The sequence below is a fragment of the Protomyctophum parallelum genome (genome assembly GCF_964188405.1).
Source record: "Protomyctophum parallelum genome assembly, chromosome: 20".
NCBI lineage: Eukaryota > Metazoa > Chordata > Actinopteri > Myctophiformes > Myctophidae > Protomyctophum > Protomyctophum parallelum.
The window spans coordinates 26,863,423-26,882,519 of record NC_139718.1 but is presented as its reverse complement, the minus strand read 5'-3'; the positions used below and the strand labels follow the sequence as shown (position 1 = coordinate 26,882,519).

Below are 19,097 nucleotides of genomic sequence, written 5' to 3'. Positions count from 1 at the left end.
GCAACAGCTGAAATGAATCTTGCTTAAACAAATGTTTTACTATGACCCTAAGTAACTAGGTGTCATTGACATGCCATTATGGAATCAACCTCTGCATGTCCTCCACTCTTGGATCTAACAATGATCTAATTGTTTTGAGACAATGTCTCAAAACTACCAATGTCTACCCCTTCCAAAGGACTCTCCTTTCTATATGAGTTATGAGATGGACATGAAGGACAACGCTCTAGGAGAGGGCAGCTTCTCCATCTGCAGACAATGCACACACAAGAAGACTGGACAGAAATATGCAGTCAAGATCGTCAGCAAGAGGTACTTGCTCATAGTCTGCTAGTATGCTTGTCTACCTAAATATTATCAGTGTTATGTTATGATTATGTTAATACAATGTACCAGCTCAAACATGCTTCCTTTGATGTGCTCGTGTTAACCTAGATATTATGAATGAGCTGTTTTTTAATGGCTTATTAATCTTTTGATAAACTGTTTGGGCAAGGTTAGAAACACTGACTGTCGAGTGAATATGATCACAAAGCAACAAATCTTTGCTAAAATGTGCAATAAGCAATCAAGACTGTCAGCCAAAGGTACAAGCTTAAACCCTGCTCACGCTGACATGTTTGCCAAACTAGATGCTATTGGCGTCATGGGATGAAACGGTTTAATATTTCTTTTCTCATTCTACGAGGGTGATTGCTGTTGCTGTACTAGTACTAGTATATATTTATAGTATATAGTATATAAATAGTGGAGTGCTGAGTTTGTGCTACACTGCAAACTTGTAAACTTAGGCCCTCATTTATCAACCGTGCGTATGCCAAAATATGGGTGCACGCCGAAATTACCGGCATTTTCAGCATTTACCATTTCCGCCAAAGCTTGAAATTGAACTTTCAAAAGACAAAAAGTCACGTCTGGTCGGGAGCTGTCGTACGCTTTGTCCTCGGCTGTTTTTCTGTCGTACACAAGCGGAGCAGCATTGTCTGAACTGCTGACATGCTGTCACAGGCATCTAAACATATGTTTTCACTCCTAAAATGTTAATATAAAACTGTATGTATATACATGTAAAAAAAGAAAAAGAGAGATTTCCAACTTTACAAGTAATTAAAATCGCGCAATTAAAAACAATATAACATGTTTACAATATAAACAATATAACATGTTTACAATATATTAGTTTGCGCTTAATCAAACAGTGCTTTACTGGCCTTTGTTATGCGAGCGCACTTGTGAGATGATTTGGGAGCGCATGAGCGTGACATCAGATGCCTATATAATCACTGTGATATTATTTAAAGGCATAAATGGACTGCACGCGTTTATTTCCAAGTGACAATGACAAGCATACAGCTTGCCTATTTGCAATTGTAGCAGGCTATAGGCGTAAGGGGCTTAATCATTCACCATTTAAATAAGTGCTTTGACAGTTCAGATAAAAGCGAGATCATTTTTGGGGGTCGGGAGGACGGGACCGCGGCGTGCGTCGCCAACACATACCAGCACACATGCAAGCGGCAAGCCTTCATCCATATGTTTATGATTCGTTCATCAATGATCAAATCACTACATAAACATTGATTATGACTGCCTTGATGACATGATAGCCTATCTATGCAGGCATCACTCACCCACAGGACTTATCACAGCAGTGCGCAGTCTCACGCCTTCGCAGTGCACTGCGCACGAATGGGTAAAATTAATATAGGCCAGCCTACAAACGTATTCCATTCATGGCGATGCGATGTCGATGTGTCATGTAGGTGCGTGCGTGCGTGGACATGACAGCAAGGCAAGCGAGGTGAGAGGGAAACAGACAGGGTAGGCCTACAACTTTATTTAATTCATGCAGGTGTTTGTTCTTTATTTATTTAACAACACACCAGTTAGTTGGGCTTGCAAGTTGCGTGTGCGTGCGTGTGTGCGTGCGTCTGTGTGTGTATGAGAGAGGGGCGTGAGGCGGGCAAGCAAGGCACGGGAGAAACTTTTTTTTTCTTCCTGTAACCATGGTTTCCAGGACTTATTGCCTGTTGTTCATGTCGCAAAAACGAGGGCGAGGCTTGATTTCATAGGGGGTGCCAGATAGATTTCAGCCGTCACATTTATTAACGTCAGAACGAAATTAAGGAAGGATCAGCTGTTTGCGATCACTTTATAAATGCCGTGGCGACGTGGGTGTACTACGAAACCCACACTCGAATTTGGGGCAGATCTTACACTGAATTGATAAATGAGGGCCTTAAGATTGTCAGAAACTGGTCTTCATCATTTAACTTAGTACTCTACATCCCTCTCTCAAAACAAATCGTGTGAATGGTGTGGCTGATGCCAAATTTTGGAAAGGTTAAAGCCTGATCAAAGCCCTGTTAACTTCCATTATATAAAATGGTTAATAATTCAGAAAGTATAAAGCATATGTGATGTTTTATTTATTTATTAATATATTTTAAAATGTATTAATATTATTTTTATTGAACATACGTCTGTAGCCTACTGGCAATGTGCACACGAAATGTGGCATTGATCAATCCAGCAGGTTGTGATATTAGCTGAGGACACACTGACACTCCCATTTTCCCTGCAGAGCCACGATGTAATAATGTCTGGTGACCAAGAATCTATGAATACTGGTCTTTACAATTTACAATTTAGGCATTTAGCAGACGCTCTTAATCCAGAGCGACTTACATTTAAGCAAGAACAAAGCATGGGAATACATCACATAAAAAGCATTTATCATGAAACATGCGTAAGCTAAGAAAGTAACAGTGGAATATTTATATAGTGAAACTATACATACACTATACATATAAACTATACATCTTTACTACTATGCTATATATGTGTACTATGGCGTGCTATGACTACATACAATACAATTACAGTGCTGTCTACATAACATGCTATAAGTCTGTATCAAATGCTATATAATCCAACAGAAATGCTATCTAAGGGTTTAGGGTAAGTGCTAAGGGTCTTTTAACTCATTACAACTGAAAACGGAAAGCATCTGTTAAATTTGAGATTTTAGCCGTGGCTATTCAAAAATAGCAGATACAGTACAAGCTTGTACATCTGAAATTTTTTGGAAGTGTGAGAACTACTGATTTAGAAGGCATTTGTAGAATCACCGTCAGGTCGTAATGGTTTAAGTACTTGGTTAATTTTATTGACCATTGTTTACTATGACATTTAAAGAAGCACAAGGTCACACAGCTTGGTGCACAAGCACCCGAGTTATAAGACAGCTGGGCTGTTCTTGCTCTGCATACAGAGCTCAATTACAAGCCTAATTTATGCTTCAACAAAAATGTCGAGTGACATGTCACACAACGCATATTCACCAAGGCATAAATTAGGCTTCAAGGTGTGCCGACAGTGACACCCTCTGACATGAGCAGAAGTTCCTCCACTAATAAACGGTGTCAAGCAGCCACCCAGAGTGCCTCTAGTATGACAGCACAACCTTCCTGCGATGATGCCCACCTAGTAAGTGAATGATACTTTAGTGAACTATGTCGCCCTTGTTCATATGCACAACGGCTTGAATTATAGAACTGGGGTGACTTTGTCTGCATGGTTTTGCGTCTTTGTGGTTTTATCTTGTATTGTTCACACTTCAGTTACCATTTAGATTTTTTTCTCACTTTCACACCTTCAGGATGGAGGCGCAAACACAGAAGGAAATAGCAGCCCTGAAGCTGTGTGATGGCCACCCCAACATTGTCAAATTACATGAGGTCTATCACGATCAGGTGAGGTCAGGGGCAGGGGTTCTCAACGTTTTTGGCTGGGGACCCCCGAAAATGCTTTGGCCTTGCGACCCCCCTCCCCACCACCAATACAAATTGACCGCTACAATAACAACCTTAATAATAGAAGAAATACATCATAAATAAATACTGAAACCAGATATAATAATTAAGGAACGTTTATGCATGCGCTATGTGTACTATGTAAACTCTAAATTTCCATTTTCAAGCCATTTAGTTGCCAAAAAAAAAAAACCCCAGGTTGAGAACCCCTGTCACAGCGTATCTGAAGTTGGGGGGGGTTGAGCGTGGGGAGGGGATTCGTGTGTATTTGCGTGCACGCGTGTGCAATTCTTTTTTTTTTGGGCCTAAATTGAACACAATCAACGGCCAATAGACTTTCATATAGGGGAAACCGAGTATTCACACCAGTGAATTCTATTTGATGTTCACTGTGAATGTCTAGAGACTGCAGCCTTATTAAGTCCTGGAACTGGAACAAAGAGGATTAATGTGGGGGGGATGGGGGTAGGGGTTGGGAGCCCTCTGGGTCTCTTATCTTTTCGCGTATCGGCCCAGAAACACTTTTCCCTGTTGCTGGTATCTCACAGCGTATCCATTTTCAAACAACATCAGCTGCACCACTACTTATTTTGCAGCTCCTTTACATACAACCTAGATTTACCGGTGCTGTGTTGCCTAATCTGGGTCCACACTTGACCTACTCGAGTGTGCACAATGTGAGGAACATGGTGTGCTTGTTCTGCCGGGGGACAGTGTGTATCTGTGTGGCTGATGGTGGCGCCCAGGTTCATTAGCACCAGCCCTTCAAGCACGAGAGCAGCGCTTTAAACTCTCATGAGCTCAGTGGGGTTATTACTGTACCTCAGAGGACCTGTGTGACCCAGATCAAAACACTACCGCCGCGGCGGCCTCACCCCAGCCCCATGCCTTTGTTCCCTGGCTCCTGCACTAATGAGAAACTGTACCTCCACCACCACCACCACTACCAGGAACATGCACATTATTCCCATCACCAATTTAGTTTTGGCCTGCTTTTCACTTCATAGAACACCGTGTTGGTTTGATCTCACATTGGGATTGAGGAGGTGGGGGGGGGGGGGGGGGGGGGAGGGCTGATATTTGTCATACAAGAACGATTTGATGCCAGCATATCACTGGTCTGTGTTTGACTGTTTTCAACTTGCAGTCCAAACTGAGAGAACACGATCAACTTACAATCACATCAGTCAACTTCAAGGTGTAATTGAACTCACTGTTTGTTGAAGTTGCATAACCCTACAGGCATGTTTGCACATGTTGATATAGTCAATATCATTTTTCAATCCATGTCAAAGAATAAAGGGGTGTGTGTGTGTGTGTGTGTGTGTGTGTGTGTGTGTGTGTGTGTGTGTGTGTGTGTGTGTGTGTGTGTGTGTGTGTGTGTGTGTGTGTGTGTGTGTGTGTGTGTGTGTGTGTGTGTGTGTGTGTGTGTGTGTGTGTGTGTGTGTGTGTGTATGTATATGTGTGCAAAAACTCACATTCTTTTAATATTCTTTTTTTTTATAATATTTGCTTCTGAGCTCTAGCAAAGTAAAAATAAAATACCTCAAAATTGAACTTAAGACAAGTACTGTACTTGAGTAAATGTACTTTGTTACTTTACACCACTGTGGGTGTGTGTGTGTGTCCGTTTGTGTAGCTCCACACATACCTGGTCCTGGAGATGCTGGGTGGAGGAGAGCTGCTGGAGCGGATCCGCAGGAAGCAGCACTTCAGTGAGAGCGAGGCCAGCCGCATCATGCGCAGACTGGTCTCCGCTGTCAGTCACATGCACGATGTCGGGGTTGTACACAGAGACCTCAAACCAGAGGTACACATACTGTAACATTTTCATTAATTATTCCTTGTTCATTTCACGATGAGACTGTGCAAATCAAACCAAATGATTTACGCGTCCAATTCATTCCATTTGTATATTCCCAGAGTTACAAATGGATAATGAACGCTGTGTAAAAAAATCTATTATCTTGCCTTTTCCTTTATTTATTCAGGGAAGCCCATTGAGAGCAAGCTCTCTTTTTTAAGGGCGCCCTGATCACAGCATATAAAACACAATACATATAATGAAAAAACAATAACAAACATTTGAACCACAGTACGTGCGTCACAGATGCAAATTAATATAGAATGACAAAGTGCAGGTGTGAACCGGATTCTATAAATGATTACAATCTATGTTTTTGTCTAACTTGCTTCACAGAACCTGCTCTTCACAGACGAGAGTGAAAACTTGGAGATAAAGATCATAGACTTTGGTTTTGCTCGCTTAAAACCTCCAGATAATCAGCTTCTGAAGACACCTTGCTTCACACTGCAGTATGCCGCGCCCGAGATCCTCAAGTATGATGGCTATGACGAGTCCTGTGACCTGTGGAGTCTGGGGGTCATCCTGGTGAGTGGCCTTGTGAAAGGCAAAGACGGGCAACGGGGCCTGGATGTACACCAAGAGAGAGGGTCATTTTATAGCAGTGGCTCTCAACCTGTGGGTGGATTTGGGGAGGGTCCCCAGATGACAGTCAAGTGACAATTTAATGAATGTAAGACCTTTTTAAAGTCCTTTTATGTTTGGCCAAAGTTTCAAATAATATATAAAAGAGGCAAACATTTTCAAATAGCTGATTAGTTAGATTGTAGATCTGTTTTAGATCTGATATTTTCACAATATTTATCTGTGGAGTCAAACAAAATGTAATGCCTCAACTCCTACATTCCAAGTGCTTATCAGGGTGGGCGTCCCCAGTTAAAATATGATTATTTTGGGGGGTTATGGCCTGAAAATGTTGAAAACCACTGATTTATAGGACCATCATAGTGTCTTTTTGGTTTTTGGCTTTTCTGCCTTTTATTGATAGTATCAATTAAGATAGACAGGAAAGAGGGAGAGAGAGAAGGGGAGAATCATGCAGCAAAGGTCGTCATGAAAGGGACTCGAACACACAACATGTGGCATGCTCCTGGACCACTTACTGGTCGATTTTGAAAATGGTAAAACCCATGTGGTAATACATAAATTGGCCTCGCTCTGCGCCCTTTCGTATTATGGAAGCCGTATCGGCCCGTGTTGAACGCACACACATATGGCATACGACGTTCCTGAATATTTTAGCATTGTGGGAGTTAAAGTTCTCAACGGGCCCAAAAATTATGGCCCGGCCCGACCCTACCCTAACTGGGTGGGCCCGAGGCTCGGCCCTACCCTAAAAATTGCCATAATGTTAAGCCCGAAGCCCAACAAAAGCCCGAAAGAAAAAAAAGAGAGAAAAAAAAGCAGCACTAAATGGCAGCGCAGCGGCGCCGTGTTTCAGTGTGAAAGTGAGAACGGAGATCAGCGGATTTATCGAAATAAAGGATGTATGTCATTAATAGCCTATTCTAACGTGAGTTCCATTTCCAATCATTCTAATGGATTCCATACAGTGGTGGTGGTGACTGGTGAGTAAACATGAATAGCTGCTGCAGCTCCCTCCCTTAGTTTCCTCTGAAGTGAAGTTGCTTTACGTGTAGCTATAAGTTATATATCACCATCATGGATCGTTTGGTGACGTTGATTAATAATTAGGTTTTATTCATCGCAGCCAGCTGGGTTAACGAGACTCTCAGTGCAACATGACGAAGACCTGACGCTTCTTCAGCTGTGATAATCCGATTGATTTGATAAAATATTTAAGCATATGGCAACTTGGCAAGTTAACTGGTGGTTAGTAGCTCGTTTGGTGCGCAAACCAGAGGGAAACCAGCGGTAGCAAGGCACGCAAGTCTCTCACCGTTCACTGTTCTCTAGTCTACTGCCTGCGCGCGGGGCAGGCTGCAATGCTGCTCTGGCCTCGTACACACATGCTGGACTGACATGATCTGTTCTGTCTGTGTTTCATGGCCGCCTTATTCTCAATGCTTTTCTAATGGAAGTCACGTGGTTTGACATGTGTGTACGAGGCCTCCGAGTCTGAAATGCCAGTGCGATGCGACCCCGTCTCCAGTCCTCCTCCTGTCACAAGTGAATCGCCTAGCGCAGCCCTCTTCATAATAAATGCATACACGTATACACAATCACATTACACAAATAACAGAATTGCTATTTTTATTATAATAACACTTAAAAAAAAAAAAAAAAAAAGAACAAAATTGCGGAAAATCACAGAGCCCGAGGCTCGGCCCGGCCCGACTAATTAGCATATTATTTGGGCCCGGCCCGGCCCTAAAACGTCGGGTCGGGTCGGGCTTGGTCGGGCCTGGTCGGGTTCGGGCAGAGTTTGAGAACTTTAGTGGGAGTGTCCATATGTTAATTATTTGCACAATTTGCTATTAAGCCCCTTGACCTAAAAACACTCAGCGCATAACGATAAGACGTGGGTCTGACCACCTCTTGTTTGATTTTACACTCGCTCGGCTCTGAACTCTGCTGGAGTGTTGCCATGTTTGTTTATTATAAGCGGCTTCTTTTTCTGTAAAGTTGCTTGCAAATATTGGTAGTTGTACTAGTTGTGGTTGCTTTTCTTGTTACTAAAGTGGTTATTTGGGCTTTTCTCCTAATGTTGTTTAAACCAGTGATCCTCACACGGCACATTCCCATGTCAAGGACCCCCAGATTAATGCATTTGCCCAACTAATTGGCTAATCCAATTTTTTTTAAACATTTTTCCAAGATTACTTTTGAAAATAGCAGATCTACCAGCTCACAATGCATCACATTCATTCATTAAAACTATGAACTCTGACTGCAGGGGGATATATAATGATCATTATAACAATGTGCAAGAAAATATTTTAAAAGATGGAAGAACTATATATTTGTGGACAATCAAAATATGTTTTTTTTTTTAATGTGGTGTCATTAAAATTAATCTGGATATGGCAGACTCACTATCTAGAAAATAAAAACATGGCACTTCGTTTAAAATAGGTTACAGACCCCTGTTATATGCGCTTCTTTTGGGATTCTTTTTATAAACCTATTTACTTGTTTCTATGAGACATGGCAACAGCGCTCTTTGCTGCGTCTTTAGTTGGTAAAATGTTGAGATTAGAAACGGCCATAATTCTTTCATTTCTCAACCTTTAAAAAAAATCTCCATAATCCTTGGGAAGTTTGCTTTCATACGCTGTATCACACCTGATTCAAGTCTTCTTCAATAAAATGCTACGAGCGAAGACCATATACCATCGGGGCCACAGCATTACGCAGCACGCATTCAATTAACTCATTCCTTCATCGTTACTTGAATGAAATAAAATATAATAAACGTTATTTTACTGGTGTTTTTCAATAGAAACAAATTATTTTGAGGCATAAAGGTGACCGCATGCAGTGCAATAGGAATAATTAACCCAAATGTGACAAAGTCATGTCATGTCTTCTATGGTGCCAGCCTGAAGAAATGTAATACCACGATCCCCAAAGTGCGCATTCCGTATGTGACATCAGCTGACTGGTAAAGAGAATAGTACGGACATGTTGATTGGGTACTTCTCAAACACTCCTTAAACACTACCATGACTAATTCAAGGCCGTTTTGCGCAATCCACGGGGTGTCGAAAGCGCTTCTTACCATGCCCAAAATTTCTATATGACATTCCACATGCCCCCACCTCTTAAAACTGTAATATTATATGGAATTTCATTGGATCTGCTTAATCGAGGCCCTAGTGTCTTATGGACCACTTATGGACTGCCCATAACTCTTGACATCCCATTAGTCCGACTATGTGGCTCCGCGTGCTGTTAGGGTTAGGGATATGGTTAGTAATGTGCGGGCTGGACCAACACGCCGTCGGAATAATGAGCCGTCTGACTAATGACACGGGACCGTACACACTTGCATTGTGTCCTCTCGGTAGAACTCCACACTGTCGGGTGAGAAGAAGTGGCATCATGTTGTATCGGAGGAGACATGCGGTTGTCTGTACTCGACCTAGGACTGTAGGAAATAGCAGTGAAAAGTGACTACGTTACATGGGGTATTGGGAATTGGCACAACAGCTATAAAAAACAGCAGCCAGGTAATTTTACTTTGAGTGGATAATTTATTTTCCAGTTTATGGACTGGCCTTCTGCTGCAGGGTGTCCTCATTAGGCAGCCTAGTGTTGCATTGTTAATCCGTTTTTGTATTTCAAGATGTGTGTGTGTGTGTGTGTGTGTGTGTGTGTGTGTGTGTGTGCACATACCTTGTGTACGTGTGTGTGACCGACACATACGTATGTATCTTGTGTCTTGTTTAGTCAGGTTTGTGTGATCTCCCTCTCCTGTTCAGCACTGCATGCATTGGTGTCCTGTGGTGTGCTGACACAGTTTTCAACATGCACCACAGACCCACTAGTAACCAGCTCCAACTCAGAGAGCTGGTTAAAGCTGAAGATAGCATCCTTTTGAGACTTGGCTTTCCACGGCAGAACAAATGTCATTCTAACTCAACAGCTCTCTGCACAGACAGGAGTAAAGCCTGAGTTATATTTAGTTGTGTGCATGTGTCGGCCAACAAAAATAGCTGATCTACAAGCGCATAGTCACAACACGTTACACTGCAACGTGTAGACCAGCTATTTTGGTTGCACGACACCGGCATGCAACAAATTCATGCTTAATGTTAAAAGCAGAGCTTGTGGATAGAGGGCATGCGTGAGAGAGAGAGATAGTGAGAGAGACTATTCATGCATGCAGAGCCTTTTCTCTCTCACTCACTCCTGCTTACTCTTGTCATCTCTCTCGCTCTCTATCTCTGCAAGCACTGCTTCACACTGTCGCCCCCTGGGGGCGATAGAGAGCAATGCCGCCTCATGGAGCCCTGACGAAATGGCTCCTGACAAGCTGCCTGCACAATGCCCTGGAAACATAGCCAGCTAAGGAGAGTCCGAAGAATACATCAAACAGAGTGCATTTCCACAATATGCATGTGCCAGAAAGCGAGGAGGAACAGAGAGAAAGCGAGAGAGAGATGCATACATCTGAGTGTACACAGCCTAAAGCCCACTGCTGTGACTCTAAAGCCAGATTTTTACATTGTTGCATGCTGTATGTGACGTGTGCCGAAAAATTGCTGATGTACAAGCTTGTAGATCTGCTATATTTGGCATGCAACACCGGTCGCAAAACTAAGAATAAATTAAGCATAATGAGAAATTGGAAGGCAGATATAATCAGGCCAAGGTGAGAGTGTTCTCTTCTGGCAGCTTAGCATAAAGATCTCTTCTATTTGTTCTGAGAATCAGCAGAGATCCAACCATGGTCATTAACACTTACAGTACTGCAGAAGTGCAAATGGCTAGAGATGCCAGTAAACGGCTCTAATTAAGCATGCCAAGGCTTTCCTAGGCTGTTAGGCTTAATAGTAATCTCAACATTATTTCTGCTCCTCATTTTATGGCTTAGCCATACAGAGAGATAAAAGGCACAGGCTATTGCCATGTTGTTGCTACAATGCTACTGTAGATGTGGTATGGACGGTGATCTCTGTTGACTTCTCAGAATAATTTATTATAATTGCAGTAGAACGCCATGGCATTGGATTATGCCAAGTAATGCTTTTTCTAATTGCTTTGAAATGTAGCAAAACCAGAATACCGTGATTTGGAAGCGGAAGCTATTCTCTCGATACGACAAACAATGAAGTATATAAGATTTAAAATATAAATGTTTGAATTAAAAGGTTATTTTGCTAACAAAATCTGAAGTGTAACAGTGGGTTCCAGTTAAACTGTGTAACGAGATTCAATATTAAATAGCCTACCAAATGTTACAAATGTTCAAAATGCGGATCACATTTTAACACCAATTAATTAATTAATTAGTGCTTGTTCATGTTTCAATGCCTGCTTGATTTCTTAATTAATCTCGTATCCAGACTGTCTCATCTCTAGCACAAATAAAATAGTTAAATTTACAAATAGAGATGTCCCGATACTGTATCGGTATCGGGAAAAGTATCGTATTTGCCCTTATTTGTCATATCGGGTCATATATATATATATAAACACAACATGAGATCACGACACTGGTATCTGTATTCGGTATCGGCTAATACAGAAATTGAGGTATTGGGATCTGATCGGAAGCGAAAAAAGTGTATCGGGACATCCCTATTTACAAATATATTCAGATACCAATTTGTGGTGGAAACATGACCAGTGTTGCCTAAATGTCCATGTCACTGACTCCTTACAATTATATGGTATTTAGTGTGTTAGTCTTCAAGCAATAATCTAATGCCTAAAAGCTTGTTTACATTAGATATCCAGCAGTCTAAAATACGGAACAGCACATCTTGATTGGTTGTTGTATTGATATGACGGATTCAGTTTATTAAACTGCTCATGATGCAGAAACCTTATGTATTTAATGAAACTACATGCAAATTATCTCTCCTGTGTGTGTGACCAAGTATTTTAAATATAACTAACTACATTTTTGTAAAGGTCACTCCCATATTCTAAAACTAGCAAAGTTATCGTACTGGAAATTAGAGCCCTCTAACAACCTAAACCCTATACTTGTCAGGCCAAGGTTTCTTTCACTCTGGAACTTGACATCAACACAGTTGATGCTCTTGTTCGTCTCAGTACACTGTGATGTCTGGCCAGGTGATTTGACTGAAATCGACTCAACGTGATCTTCTTGTTCATTTCAGTACACTATGCTGTCAGGTCAGGTACCATTCCAGTGCCAGGAGAAGAGCCTTACCCACACCAGTGCAGCAGAGATAATGAAGAAGATCAAACAGGGGGATTTCTCTTTCGAGGGAGAGGCCTGGAAGAATGTGTCCCAGCAGGCTAAGGACCTCATACAACGTGAGTTTAGCGCTAGTATCATTTCTAGTTTACAACTGATTAGTGCTGCAAACGGATATTCCATATTCAAAGGAATATTGGAATATAAAAAAATTAAACGATAATCAACTATAAAAGAAATAAGGTTCGAAAATAAATTATATTATTAGATATTAGATTAGTCGATGGGTGGCTCTTCCAAGACAGATTTTGCGCTCTCATTAGAAGGCGGGTGTAAGTAACCTGACGCTGCCAGATGAGGGCGGTATTGGGTAACCATGTTCCCCAACACAGCACTCATCTGGGATCTCTCAGGGAGTTGAGCTGACAAAAATCAGTTCCGTACCGAACCAATCAGCGTGAGCTAAGGGCGGGATATGTGCTAAACCGGATGTGAAGCTATATAGACACGTCAATATGATTGGTTGTGTTTGCACGCCCACACGGTGATAGACAGACGGTCCCATCCAATCATCTACCAAGTATCTTGAAAAAAAAGGAACAGCCCCGTCATCGAATTTGCTTCCGCGATCCCAGATCCCAATAAGCTGTGAAACAAATTTGTGTAGCAAGCTTCTTGGATCTGGCAGCGTCAGGTTAGGGTGTAAGTGCCATCCAACCTTTTCTCTAGTTTCTTTGAAAGTGTCCATGTCTCGGAGCCATAGAGTAGAATTGGCTCAACGGTCGTCCTAAATATTTTTCAAATGAGTCGAACCCACGTGGTGTTTTAAAAGGAATATTTGACTGTCATTTTTGGCAGCACTACAACTGATGTAGTTGTCATTATCACACCCAGCCTTCGCTTTGTATAATTTCCAAAGGTACTTGGCCCATCTGCACTCACCCTGGGCAAGACCTAAGCTGAAAAGACTATCAGCGGAAGTTGCGGGATTTTAGCGGAAGTGAAATCGTTGATGCTTTACAAATCAGTTTACATTCTCCGCGAATGAAACAAGTGTTGTGATTGGTCGGGAAAATATCGTATCCGGGGGAAATACATTTGATGGCTGTTCCGGAGGATACAACCGCCGATAGCTTCTCTGCCTTAGGTTGTGACCAGGCTTTTCTTTTCGCAGATAAGTAAGCCTGGGACCGAGGCTAATCTGCACTCTAATGTGACAGCACTCTGATTGGTCTAATTTTATTATATAATAAAACATGCTGTTAACTGGCAACATTTTGAAGTGGTCAAATTGACAGCTGACCATTGAGCTTGTGAAGTCAATGTTGATCTGTTTTGTCACCTCAGGCCCTTACTTGGTCTTGTCATTACAAGTTTTATTTTCAACAAGAAAAAAATCTAATTGTGTGAGCTGTTTGCCATTTAGACTGGAAGGGAAGTTGAATCCTTTTCATCAGTCTCACTTAGCTTAAAGATTTAGATTTGAGTTGACGGCAATGTGTATCCAACCAAAAAGTTTTACTGTTTTTATTATTATTATTATATTCTTTTATTATTTTTTAAGGACATTTTGTAAGGGGTATAACATTTTACTGGAGGAATAGCAGAGAAATTGTCTGCCATGAATTAAGAACTCTCAACCTATATGGTTCATGGCACAGTATATGCTTTCTTTTTTTTTAGTAAGTCTAAACCTTAAAGATTCTACTGAGCAGCTCAGTTTGGCTGAACTACCTGGCCGGGGAAATGTTCTATCTTTTCCAGTTCAGCTTTGGCTCACCCTTTCAGAAAAGCTAACATTAATGGTTTGAGTCTGGCTTCACATAGAGCTGCTGACGGTGGATCCAAACAAGAGGATTAAGATGTGTGGTCTGCGCTACAACGCTTGGCTCCAGGATGACAGCCAGCTGTCCTCCAACCCCCTAATGACCCCAGACATCCTGGGCTCTTCCACCGCCAACGTTCACACCTATGTCAAAGCCACCTTCAATGTATGAAATTACACACATGCACACATGCACACACACACACACACACACACACACACACACACACACACACACACACAAACACACACACACACACACACACACACACACACACACACACACACACACTCAATCATGGCATTTTGTATAACTTGTCTTTGTCCACAATGTTCTTTGGGGGGGTCTAACCATTCCTCCCCTTTCTGTTCTATCATTGTGTTTTTATCATTTCTTACATGACCTTAATCCAGATCAATCCTGTGGCTTTTCACAGGCTTTCAATAAGTGCAAGCGAGAGGGGTTCCGCCTACAGACGGTGGATAAGGCGCCACTGGCCAAAAGGAGGAAGATGAAGAAGACGAGCACCAGCACAGAGACGCGCAGCAGCTCCAGCGAGAGCACGCAGTCCTCCTCGTCCTCATCCCAGTCTCAGGAGAAGACCCCACCGGAGAGCGACCCCTCCTCCATGTCCCAGCCCTGCTGCAGCACCCCTGTCAACACACCTCTGACCCCGGGTACGGATTCTGAACACACAGACCAGCCAGCGCCTCCAGCCTTCTGCTTCTCAGAGGGTCAGTGAAAGAGAGATGGAGTGACACAGGCAAATATTGTTGAACTAAAGGATGGATAGGAACAGTGTAGAGATCCCTCTCTCCCTTATCTCTTTCTTTTACTCTCACTCTCCCTTTGGCAGCTCGCTGCCTCAAATGCATGGACAAGAGCATGACTCAGAAACGAGCATGCAACAGGAGCAGCAACAACCTCAACCAATCAATCAATCATGTCTAGCAATAGCCTTTAGTAATTCCCGTGTACCCGGGAAGAGTGTCAGCAAACAGATGTGCTGTCCTACTGCCCCTGTGTGTCCAACATGTTGAGGCTAACTTATACTTTGACACAAAGTATACATTTTGGCCATGTGTCCAGAGCTCTAGAGATTTTAAAGGGAACGTTGCAGTGTGCTTTATACAGTTTATTGGGTAAAGGTGTCCACTTTTTTCTTCTTCTGAGAAAAGTCTGGAGCAGGGTAATTTATATGTTAAAACTTTACAGACTGAAGTTTATTTATGATAAAATATATTGTTTTTATGTTAACTTATTTGTGTGTGCTTCAGATGGCTCTGAGATTAATCAATGGACAATGGAGTCTTTTTAAATCTAGATATTCTGTGTATGTAGAGACATTTATGCATTGAGCAAAAGAGAAAGAAAGACAATGTCTATGTAATGTTCATAGTTGCCAACTCGTTGAGAAATTAATTCCAACTAGAGATGCAGAATATAATTGGTAGCATATCAAAATCGGCCATATCGGTATCGAACCGATCTCAAAATATTTTTTCATTTTCATATTGATGACACAACTCAATAATAATGTGAGCATCAATGGCTTTGTACTCGCAGAGAAGCCTGTGTCTCTGTAAGAATGTCAGGTGTTAGTGGGGAGGGGGGCTTACCATCTACTTTCACCAAATTTCAATATAAATATAATATAATAAAGTAATATTTCGTTATCTGACGATATGACCCTGCAAATAATCCGGCATCGGATATCGTTCATAATGTCAATATCGTGCATCTCTAATTCCAACTCTCAATGTGAGACCCCATGGCTACACATTAAGTACAGAGCCCATGTAAAAGTTTGTGTAAGTGTCTAAAGTGTTCAGAAGCATGGTGCAAAATAAACTAGCTAAATTATGGTACATTTGAGTGGTGGCTCAAGTTTCTCTACCCTACCAGCTGCTTTAGCGTGCCAGGGTTGGATACCAGGCATTTCCTACTAAGCGTAAGAGTAGCATGGCTTTGTTTGTGCATAAGTATTGGGAGCTGACAGTAGGTGAGGTGCTCCACCTCAGCAATCCATCTCCCTGGTCTAGGGCCTTGTTGTTAGGGGGTCGTGGCCTTGTTGCTTGGATGAAACCGACAATAAGCCACTTCGACCTACTTGCTTGCCTACTTACTGACATGCATTGCCGCTTTTTATGGTTCCTATGTGTTTTTTTTTGCTTTTTTGCTTTTAAAGTAGCGTAGCCTGTTGATAAGAACATGTGTACAGTATTTTCATAGTCAATCAAATGCAGTTGTGTCAGTCAAAAACCTGAGTGGAGGTGGCCCTAATAGAAAATAATCTGTCTAGAATCTTGGTTATTTAGCTTGGTAGCTGTAATGAGGATGACTGTGTTACCATGGTTGACATACCACATGGTTTGATACTTAACCCAATATGTGGGCCTTTAGCGGAATTGTCGTGGGACTGGGAGTATTTTATAGTGAAGGACCTAAAAGTTGACATCATTTCAACATGAATACAAAGAATGGGACTGGTTGGAATATCCTACCAGAACATTCAGATTGGCCAGCCCATGGGGGTATTAGTTGTTAAGTTGAGGTTGCTGAGGTTCAGCATACCAAAGGGGGAAGTTAGACTTGCTAATATATATTGTGTGCCAAAAGAAAATTACTATCTGACCTACCAGATATTCACACAGTGGACATTTTGCTCTTACTGTACTTCTTACTGGGGGATTGCCAACCCCTTGCATATGAAGTTGGAATAAAATGGCTGTCATTTACAGTAGTCCGTAGAGCATGTATTGTAGAATAAAGCCTGCAGCATACAAATAAATAATAAATGCTTCAGCAGTCAAACAACAAAATTAATTAGGTAATTGCAGAGCAAACGTACAAACAAACGCAGTGCCTTGCCATCCTACACCCCCAAGACTTTCAAACTAGCAAACGTCACTAAAGAGGCATGTGATTGGTCAGACACCCAATGCACTGCATTTGTATTTTCTTTCAGCAATCTGCTGGCAGTGTAACATGGATAGCTTTGTAGGAGGGTTGTCTGTGGGTGGTTATGAGGTATTATATATCAGTCATCAGAGCAGACGACAAGTCATTAATAGAGAGAGATAGCACACACACCTTGTCCATCGTGTCTGGTGCCAGAAATGGTGAGACAAATTATGTCAAGGTTATGTCAGAGGTTGATGTAAACAAACAGAATAGATCTGTGTACACTACAGTATGTACAGTATAAGTGTCACTTCCTTTTGATGAGAAGAACGAGGCAGTAGTTTTTGTACATACTGGCGGCTTTATTTGTGCTCGAATGCCCACGACAAACTGACACAAAATATAATAAACGGTGTTCAGAATAAGCAAAGGAAAACAAAACGCATAGAACGTAATAAAATAAAATTCACATAAACAAATCATTTACCTCACTGTCTGCACATGACTCAAAGGGAATAAATGAGGAATTGAACCCATACGAGCAGAATGGAACGGAAATATGAAATTAAACTGCAAAGAATACCTTTTACCAAAATAATTGGAAAATGTAGAAACCAAATATAGAAAAACATAAATGTATAAAATACCAAATAATGGCAAAAATAGCAGGCAAAATAAGAACTCAAAGATGAGCCTCAGCCAGTATAAAATGGTTCGTTCTCAGAATAAATGTTTGAATTGCTTTCGCAGTATGCTGCAGGCTAAAGTGTGGTGATGGATGGTACTTCTTGACCTAAATATGATTAATTAGTTTACTTGCAACAAAGTGAGCTCCTCTGTCCATCAGACTTGCTGCAAAGAAAATCCCCTGCTTATCACCGCCTTGGTTCTTAACCACTTAAAAACATTTTTTTACCGTATTTAGAAAATGGTGGTGTGGCCAGTGGGTGGTTTTGTGTGTCATGCATCATCCCTGGAATCTGAGGTGCCAGCCCAGGTGCCACCCCGTTACACACTTGCATTCGGGAAATACGTTGTAGAATACATCTTGTTTGTTTGAACAATTCTAACCCCATCTACCCATAACAAATCGGGTCGTAGTAGAGATAGAAAAAGTTCAGCGATTATCTTAGTTTTAAGGATAACTGTTGTATAATTGCAATATTACACTAATGGGTGTTCTTTATTGTCATTAATGCACTCATTAATATCGCTTAAACCTATACCCTATATCTTAAACCTATACCCTATATCTTAAACCTATACCCTATATGACAAGTTGACAACATCAAGTTCCTAATTAGGAACTTAAACCAACTCTGCTTTTTTCTTCCAAAGCACTTCCTCTCTTTGCCATGTTGTACTGCATGACTGAAATAATGATCTTTGCACTGTGTAGTGTGTGATAACTTGCATTATTTTATGACGCTGATACTTTATTATTTATACTTTTTTTTTTTAATAAGAGTATGTTTAAATTATTCTGACAATTGGAGTGACTGGAATGATAAGGGGCAGTACACAGCAAATGCCCTTAAACACAAGAAAGTTGTTATCTTATATATATTTTTTAAATACAGATATGTATGATCAACATGAGTTATATTATTCCATGTTATTTGCGATATTCTGTTAATATAGAATATGAAGATACAGTATAAAAGGCTTCACCTTTTTTTATCTGGACGTTTCTGTTTTAAGTAATGCACTCATTCATCTAATTCCATTTTCAACAGTGAGACAACTTCACAGTCTGCTTTTAAGCTGAATGAGATATTTTCTTTCATGCAAATATGTACAGAAATGCTTCTTTCTGTCACATTATTTTCTGTCTAACTAGTAAAATATGTAAAGATTATCTTTTAGTAGCAAGACATTCAGTACATTTCTTC

The 19,097-nt window shown here is 41.2% G+C and overlaps 1 protein-coding gene across 1 annotated transcript in view; it reads left to right on the top strand.

The window, feature by feature from the left end:
* rps6ka5 (ribosomal protein S6 kinase, polypeptide 5) overlaps positions 1-18,721 on the top strand; it is a 33,391-nt gene extending 14,670 nt beyond the window's left edge. Inside the window, exons 11-17 of the mRNA XM_083791154.1 lie at positions 179-312; positions 3,662-3,755; positions 5,455-5,625; positions 6,016-6,207; positions 12,435-12,594; positions 14,303-14,466; positions 14,738-18,721. Coding sequence (XP_083647280.1) covers positions 179-312; positions 3,662-3,755; positions 5,455-5,625; positions 6,016-6,207; positions 12,435-12,594; positions 14,303-14,466; positions 14,738-15,043 — 1,221 coding nt within the window. The 3' untranslated portion in view covers positions 15,044-18,721. The remainder of the gene's footprint in view (positions 1-178; positions 313-3,661; positions 3,756-5,454; positions 5,626-6,015; positions 6,208-12,434; positions 12,595-14,302; positions 14,467-14,737) is intronic.
* Positions 18,722-19,097: the final 376 nt, after the last annotated feature.